Raw genomic sequence first — 9,616 nt, 5'->3', positions numbered from 1 at the left:
GTGGGGAATCTAAAGCATGTTTTCATGTGTGATGAGCGGATGCTTTAACCATTAGGCTACCCACCGGCCTCCTGTCAGCTCGAACAAACATCACATTAAATCCACAAGTGAGTGTGGAAGCTTAACTGAGGTGCGAGCCTGAGAGGAGCCACCTCGGGTGCAGATCTTGGATAGAAGCAAATATTCAAACATGAATCTTGGAGACCTGCTGTAAATAAACTCAAGCCTCTATAGTTCAACTGATTTATTCTTGAATATTTGCCTCATGAGATCATACATTTCAAACGATTTGTGTGACTAGAGGACAAAAAACAAACAGTTCCAATATCACAGCAACATGAAGATAAAAAACTCAACCTGAAAATAAGCAGTGACAGGTCAACCTGAAAATATACAACAAAATGTGATGTCACCGACAAACCAAATAATTACCATAATTTTCACAACCACATGGAAAGACTAAGTAATATGTGAACACAACATTGAGAACATAATTAAAATAAGATCAATGTCGAAATCATTGCAGCACAGCAATGGATTATAATGATAGTATGTTTTATTTTTATAAAGTTGGAATCATGTACATTTAAGGTCAGCCCCATCAACCCAGCCATTTCATTGTGTTATATGGCAGTGAAAAGCATTGTGTTGAAATGTTCCTTGTGTAAAGTAGACTTTATTAAGTAGACTTGCTGTGGTGATCTATATTTAGAATTGTGCTATATTTAGACAGAGTTGGGCACTACAACCCTATGGTCCTTTCAACTGAGGACCCAGGGCCCTGGACTTCGAGTCTTTTAATTAGTATTTAATGGGAGATAAATCTTGACTTTCATCTCACATCACATCTCAAGTTGTATGAAGACCAGTAATTAAATGCACTGTCCCAGGTAGGGAATGAATTGGGTTCAAGCCGCTGAGAGACCAGATAATAGAATAATCTATGATATGGTCTCTGGTTCCAGGTTTTGAACTAATTTCATTGTTTCTGGGCAGGATATGAATTAAATTGGGACTAAATTTACTGACTGGGAAGGGAATAAATTCAGAGATTCTGGTTTTTGGACTAACGTTTCAGGCAAGCTACAGCATCAAAACTCACAGGTACTGTTTGGACAATTTTAGACATTCAGAATACACCATCAAGATGACAGCATTGACTGGAAAGGCCCTTAGACTCATTACCACAGCACCTTTAAAAAATATCTTCCCTCCATCTGTTTTATAACTTTTTGTGGCACAATCCCACAATCCTCTGTACAGGCGCCTCTCTGGGTCTGCTTGTATCCGGCTCTTGACTACATCAACAGGTAGAATACAGAACCAGCTGATTATACCACTGAGTCCTCCAGAGAAAAAGTTGACGACCTGAGATGGAACTGTGGGCATCACACTGGTGGTTGTGTGTGTCAGTAGTTCATAAGTCATCATGTAAATACCACTGGCTGGGATGTCTCTCAAGGCCTGTGCACTTAGCCCTCTGTATAAGCCTTGTATCCCTCGAAGACGGATAATGTCCATAGCTGCAGCAATTGGCCCACGGTGGAATTTTTTGTGTGTATCTGGAATGAAAAAATGTTTTAAACACAAAAAAGTGTGCCTGAAATCATAACAGTTTGATCTTTGCAAATAAAAAAGTTAAATATACAGTCCAAACACCAATCATCCCCCTACCCCAAATCAACATGCAGTGGCAGCCATATTGAAAAATAAATTCACATAACTTTTAGGAGTCACTGTGGGGAACAAGCATTTGAAGTCTCAGTTTCACTGGTCTTGCAGATTTTGGGGAGAAGGTTATGATGGACAACCCAAGACTTATAAACAGGTCATAACATGAGCTCATTTGATTTAAAAATTATTTTTGAATATTTTGACACAAATACACAATGGTTTTACAGTCTTGACAGTTGTTTCTGATGTTGTGGTGCGTGATTGGTGGGTATTGATACATCCTCGATGGGTAGCCAACAAGCAGGTCAATTCTCACAGATACATCAGAGCTAGCCAGTGTCAACAGCTTGACGCGCAGTAGCAAAGGTTTGAAATACATTCTGATTATCTGAAACTTTACAAAACATGTAAAAGAACTCCTTCCACATCTTCAGCTTAGATAATAAAATACCACTTCAGATTAGCCAGGCAACATACCTTGCATCCAGGGGTATAGTGCAGAGTGATCTCACTGGAGATATCGAGGATGGTCAAGATACAATGAAATTGAGACTAGCCCTACCTTGCTTGTCACTCACTGCGTGGGGTATTTGAGACTGTAGTACAGTCTTCAGTGAGTCTATGGGGCATGACAGAGGCAGTTGAACAGCACCTGCAACACAACCTGCAGCTAAGATTGTCAAATAGTAGGTGGCGCTGCGTTGTGAGGACTCCCCTGGTGACCAAAGAGAGAGACAGCTGTCCCATACACACCAAAGAAGATGGAATTGAGGCAGACATTGGACAGCAGGGGCCATGACAAACCACGGAAGAAACCCTTTGACTGAAATAAAGTTTGCACTTCATATATAATCATTCTTTTAAAATTGTGATGACACGTTTAACAATATTCCAGCAACATCAAGACAGGGAATCAAACTCAGATTAGATGTGTGACATCCTAAACCACTGGCCTTCTCCAACTACCTTAGTCAGGAAATAATGATTGTATATAAATATCATTCTATAGCAAAGGTTTTAGACATGACTTATCATAGAAATATTATCAGTATATCTACCACAATGTCAAACATGTGTTTTGATAGGTATCATGTTTTATTGAGTTCTTATTACCAATGATTGTGTGTGGACACTCCTGACACAGTCCAGGATATTCTTGTAGCGATCCCTGCCTCCCTCGATCTGCAGCAGCACCTACAGACATAGAACACAATACAGCAATGGGCAGCACCTACAGACATAGAACACAATACAACAGTGGGCAGGACCTACAGACATAGAACACAATACAACAGTGGGCAGGACCTACAGACATAGAACACAATACAACAATGGGCAGGACCTACAGACATAGAACACAATACAGCAATGGGCAGCACCTACAGACATAGAACACACAATACAACAATGGGCAGCACCTACAGACATAGAACACAATACAGCAATGGGCAGGACCTACAGACATAGAACACACAACACAGCAATGGGCAGGAACCAGCACACAGACATAGAACACAATACAACAATGGGCAGGACCTACAGACATAGAACACAATACAGCAATGGGCAGGACCTACAGACATAGAACACAATACAACAAATGGGCAGGACCTACAGACATAGAACACAATACAGACATGGGCAGCACCTACAGACATAGAACACAATACAAATGGGCAGCACCTACAGACATAGAACACAATACAACAATGGGCAGGACCTACAGACATAGAACACAATACAACAATGGGCAGCACCTACAGACATAGAACACAATACAGCAATGGGCAGCACCAGACATAGAACACAGACATACAGACACACAATAATACAACAATGGGCAGCACCTACAGACATAGAACACAATACAACAATGGGCAGGACACCTACAGACATAGAACACAATACAACAATGGGCAGCACCTACAGACATAGAACACAATACAACAGTGGGCAGGACCTACAGACATAGAACACAATACAACAATGGGCAGGACCTACAGACATAGAACACAATACAGCAATGGGCAGGACCTACAGACATAGAACACAATACAACAATGGGCAGCACCTACAGACATAGAACACAATACAGCAATGGGCAGCACCTACAGACATAGAACACAATACAACAATGGGCAGCACCTACAGACATAGAACACAATACAACAATGGGCAGCACCTACAGACATAGAACACAATACAACAATGGGCAGCAGCTACAGACATAGAACACAATACAACAATGGGCAGCAGCTACAGACATATAACACAATACAGCAATGGGCAGCAGCTACAGACATAGAACACAATATAACAATGGGCAGCACCTACAGACATAGAACACAATACAGCAGTGGGCAGCACCTACAGACAGAGAACACAATACAACAATGGGCAGCACCTACAGACACAGAACACAATACAGCAATGGGCAGCACCTACAGACAGAGAACACAATACAGCAATGGGCAGCACCTACAGACATAGAACACAATACAGCAATGGGCAGCACCTACAGACAGAGAACACAATACAGCAATGGGCAGCACCTACAGACATAGAACACAATACAGCAATGGGCAGGACCTACAGACACAGAACACAATACAGCAGTGGGCAGCACCTACAGACATAGAACACAATACAACAATGGGCAGGACCTACAGACATAGAACACAATACAGCAGTGGGCAGCACCTACAGACATAGAACACAATACAGCAATGGGCAGCACCTACAGACATAGAACACAATACAGCAATGGGCAGCACCTACAGACATAGAACACAATACAGCAATGGGCAGCACCTACAGACACACAATATAACAATGGGCAGAACACACAATACAGCAGTGGGCAGCACCTACAGACAGAGAACACAATACAGCAATGGGCAGCACCTACAGACAGAACACAATACAGCAGTGGGCAGCACCTACAGACATAGAACACAATACAACAATGGGCAGGACCTACAGACAGAGAACACAATACAAAATATTCTTGGAGATATGGCTGAAGCCTTAATGTCGTACCTTCACTGTGTCAAAGGGATGACCAACTACCATTCCAGCGCCACCTAGGAACACAATGCAAACACTTCAGTGAGATTGCTTATGACTATATTCTTTCACAAAGACTTTTAACAGCAATTATGCACACTTGCCCATCAAATGGAGGGCTAAATTTGTAATTGCTGTTTTGCATTTGTACATATTTAGGATGTTGATGTACTCAAGTCATTGATTAGTAAAACAATCTATGAACCATGGAACACAAGTGCCAAATATGTTTTTGGCTTTTCTGTCCCTTCACCTAAATACATACAACTGAAATACCTAATTATTTTGTGGTGTTCCTAACATTCTGATGACGGTAACTACTTTTAATGGCAAAGAAAATTCAGAAGGAAATGTGCCTTCTTCCTCACATTGTTTATCGTTGCATACTCCTGTGAAGATATGCTGGTAGTGGTTCTATTTGTTTTTGCATTTGATTAGGAAAACACCACATGTAATGAAGACATCCAAATATTGTATTGGTGCAGGAACAATCTATTCTCTAATCCTTTCAGGGAATGACATAATATTTAGAGCTGCAGTTTTAAAATCATTTTGAACTTGTTCTATTTGATGTGAAAACAAATACATTACTCTGAGAGATACAGCCTAAAAATATTCTTAAACATTTGTTGACAACTTGCAGTGGTAAAATATTTCATACTAAGAAGATCTATTTCTACTTTTTCAGTCAGGATAATCAAAAGTAAACCCCAGGCCATGAGAAAGTATATACCTTGCATATCTCTAAGTTTCTACCATGCATTATGTCTGTATATACCTAGGATTGTCAGTAATTTAGTGTTCAAAGAGATGATCATCAAATCCTGGCACAACCAAGGGACAAAACTCAAAAAGCAAGCAAGTGGTGACACCTTAGACCCTTAAGCAACCAGTGCCCCCTGTTGGTAGAGAACAGTGAGTACCTCCAATGGCTCCTGCTATGTAGTCATGGAGGACTGTCCGGTCCTTCAACACGGCCTTCCCCTCCAGCCATTGGTCATCTCCTAACTGACAGTCCGCCATTAGATCATCCAGGACAGCATATCCTCAGAATATCCTGCAGAAAAAATGATCAAGATGATTGGGTATGAAATCCGAGCAATGATCCACACAGGTTCAGGAGAGTCTGTTGCTGGTCTCCAGTGTAGTTCTCAAACACTGATTGCACCCCGGATGAACCCACACATTGTCTGCATTTTCAGATCCAGATTTTTCACCTCCCGTTTGGTGCCTCTGGACATTGACACAGTGTATCTAAGAATATGACCTGACACCTACAGTGTGATTGTAGGAAGAGGTGACTACCAATGAAGGTTTGGGTTGTCTGACCCAGAGACACGATGCATGTGATTGTATAAAAAACGAAATTAGCTACACACGCCACTTGTCACACACACTTTAATTCAGCCCTTGTCTCACACCAAAGCAGTATGTGTATACATGGATAAGTGGATACTTCTGGATATCTGCTTCAGATCGGCTAACAGAAATGGTAACATTGTATTTAACTGTAAATCAATTTGTTTTTTCAGTTGTTTTCAGCCACTCTCAACAATATTCCAACTGTATGGAAATAATCAAGTCTGGACCAGACAAATCAGTGACATTGCAATTTATCATAAGGATTTATCTATGAAAATGGGATATGACATCTCAACCAAATCGGTGAGCCTGACCACCTGATCCCCTTACTTGCCTCATACGACTTGACAAAACTTATCTCTGAATATATGTTACAGGGAATGTGTGAAACCAGGGATTTCATGTATTCCCTAAAATTTCCAGGGATTTCATGAAATTACTGAAATATTAGCTCAGTGATTTCATGATATCCCTGTAAGCCCTTATTGAAATAGAGAAAAACAAATTTATAATGCGAGTACAGAGTATTTCCTGATAAAATTCATTTGTTGGGACAAGATAGAGTGTTATCACATAAGCTATTACACTTCAGTAGCACTTTAAAACATTTACAACGTATTGATTTACACTGGTTAGGACAACAGTTACATTTCTGGAAACCCTGACCACCACAATTCGACTCGAAAATCACAGCTGTGTGGAGAAACAGTTCTTTGTCCATTGTCACATCATTCAGAGAAAGAAGACGCTGAGGACAAATAATTGTAATTTCTGCCAGAGATGTTGCTATGCTGTCAGGATATAAGACCTTTTCTGTAATGCTATGCTCTGGTCGCACTTGGTGAAAAAATCACTGTAACGACCTCAATCTTTTGGAACATGTAGTTTTATGACTTTTGTACAACAGACAAGATGATTCATTTTTTAAGTAGAACATCAGCGGCAGTTGGGTTTTGATGCAGTTGTTACCCTTGCTGTTTGTATGGCTCCCTCTCAGAAAAGGATCATTCACTACATCTTCAAGTACCCTGGAGACAGTTGTCAGAGTTTTTTTCAGTTCCATTAAAAAGTTTTCTGTTGTAAAGAGGTTTATGTCCTCTTGACTTACAGAAATAAATACTTGTAAATTTGGAAAAAGATAAAATTCCTACATCTTACATCTAAGAAAATACCATATGGGAAATTATGGGAGGGCAGGACTATGGTACATGAGGTCATGACAGCAGCACTCGGAAGAGACTCCCATGGAGAAAATAGAGAGCTTGGCAAGAGAAATGACATTTGCAGGTAATGTAATTTATCTGGGGCACCATTTCAATTTAAATGGAGTTATTTGTTTTTATCAGAATAACATCTTCAGGGACTAAACATTAGCCTAGCTTCTCCACACCAGATAATTCTAAGTCTGAAATAAGAGAAATTTGAAGAACCTGATACATTCTGAGTATGACAGAATTTCATGTTTTTGTATTACTTAGCTTCTTCACATAATTGCCAAAACAACCTTTTTCCATATGTTCCAGAAACATATTGTCGTGGTTATTGTTTTGGTAATTTTCATTGGTTTTTAAATGCAGAACTGTAAAAAAAAAAAAAAATGAATACACAGTGTACAAAAACGCCAAATATGTATCTGACACAACCCAAATTGGGCCTCTTGGTATCTTAACCACCTCGGAATATTCTGCAATGGAAAATTTGAGGGCACCTAACAGCTGTCAGCCAGTCATCGTCTACACTGAAAGGCGCGGGAATATAACCACGCCATGGGTCCAGTAACACAAATCACCTTCCTGCTATCCCATTGTGTCTGAGTTCTTCATAATTCTTATTGCCCACGAATCGAGGATCTTGGTTCAAGGGGTGACAAAGGGAACGAACTCTTGGCGTAATAAGAATATGGATTTTTTTCAAGGCCTGGCGAAGCGATACCCAGTTCGTTTCGCCGTTATGTAAACCCACCCGAGACAGGTGGACACTCAGTGATTATCATCTTTCGTCCAGAATTTTTGTTGAAGTGACCTTGAAAAAATTAATTACAGCGTGGTCATTCTCAGTTGAAATAAATCAAAAGCCCTCGATCATCTTAAAACAAATCATTATCCCAAGATCAACGCGCAACAGAAATGAATTTATGAATTTCGCAAGAGGAAAATATGACCATTGAATTCTGGTAGTGCATTGGTGGATCCTATGTAAACATGATTTAGTTCCAAGTAGTAAAATGTTCCGGTTCGGAATAAATGCCGTGAAATTGAGAATGGATGACACGAATAAAAATTCCGCACATACGGCAAATATTCCATCGAACAGGAACAAATACCGTAGGCCTAACCTATTCCAGTCATTATTGAATGCAAAATGGACTCATCCAACTTGTCAACATCCGTAACTTGGGTTACATGCTGACTGTAACTTGGCTACTGACTAACTGTAACTTGGTTACATGTTGACTGTAACCTGGCTACTGACTGTAACTTGGTTACATGTCGACTGTAACCTGGCTACTGACTGTAACTTGGTTACATGTCGACTGTAACCTGGCTACTGACTGTAACTTGGTTACATGTCGACTGTAACCTGGCTACTGACTAACTGTAACTTGGTTACATGTTGACTGTAACCTGGCTACTGACTGTAACCTGATTAATGAAGGTAACTTGGTTACATAATAACTGAACTCTTTTTAACACAAGATCCATTTAGAATCATCAGTTCGCACTCTGGGGAATCTACAAATGTATTTTCATAAAAAGAAATTAAGTAACTGTGTGTGCGGAGTTCTGCATGCACTATTACAGGAACAAATGGGAGGTTCCGCCGGAAACCCAAATCTTTTTTGAAAATGACTGAAGACCACATTGAAGTTAATGTTTTGCATTGGCGGAGTTCGAACACCCCTGAACACCCCACCCCCACCCCCGTTGAAAATTCCTGGATCCGCCTCTGTGGTGCCAGTCGTAACGTGGATTGATTTGGAAATATTGTAAATTTTATGACAAGTTGGCCAGTAGTGTATATGTGCAATAGCAATATTTTAGCAATATTCCAGTCACGGCGGGGACACCAGAAATAGGCTTGACCCATTTTCGAACCCGGTCTTCAGCGTGTCGAGCCAACGCTTTAACCATTAGGCTACCCACCGCCCGTAGACTCTTTGAGTTGGTAACGAACGATTATTGTAACAGAAACGCAAAATATGGCAGGACCTTAATTTGTAACTTTTTATCTGGTGTAATTAAGATGTTTGACACAGATATACATATTATCCATCGATTCTTTGTTTGTTGTTTAACGCCACGCTCAGCAATATTTCAGCTATATATGGCGGCGGTATGTAAATTTTCGAGACTGGTACAGACAGCCTACTGTAGTAGTGATCAACATCACGAGCCTCGAACTACGATGACATGTGTCAACCAAATCAACCAAGTCAGCGAGCCTGACCACCCCATCCCGTTAGTCGCCTCTTACGACAAAGATGGGTTGTTGAAGATCAATATTCTAACCGGGA

At 40.5% G+C, this 9,616-nt stretch overlaps 1 protein-coding gene across 1 annotated transcript; it reads right to left on the bottom strand.

Annotated features, from left to right (window-relative positions):
• Positions 1 to 229: 229 nt before the first annotated feature.
• LOC124255387 (solute carrier family 25 member 45-like) lies at positions 230 to 7,978 on the bottom strand. Its single transcript, XM_046689291.1, is given in 7 exon segments — positions 230 to 1,562; positions 2,237 to 2,414; positions 2,417 to 2,497; positions 2,788 to 2,868; positions 4,714 to 4,757; positions 5,664 to 5,797; positions 7,892 to 7,978. Coding segments are annotated over 6 exon segments (948 nt in total). The 5' UTR covers positions 5,764 to 5,797; positions 7,892 to 7,978; the 3' UTR covers positions 230 to 1,098.
• Positions 7,979 to 9,616: the final 1,638 nt, after the last annotated feature.

This window comes from Haliotis rubra, unplaced genomic scaffold (genome assembly GCF_003918875.1).
Source record: "Haliotis rubra isolate DU_JTF1 unplaced genomic scaffold, ASM391887v1 Scf6, whole genome shotgun sequence".
Taxonomy (NCBI): Eukaryota; Metazoa; Mollusca; class Gastropoda; order Lepetellida; family Haliotidae; genus Haliotis; species Haliotis rubra.
This window is presented reverse-complemented; position numbering and strand designations above follow the sequence as displayed.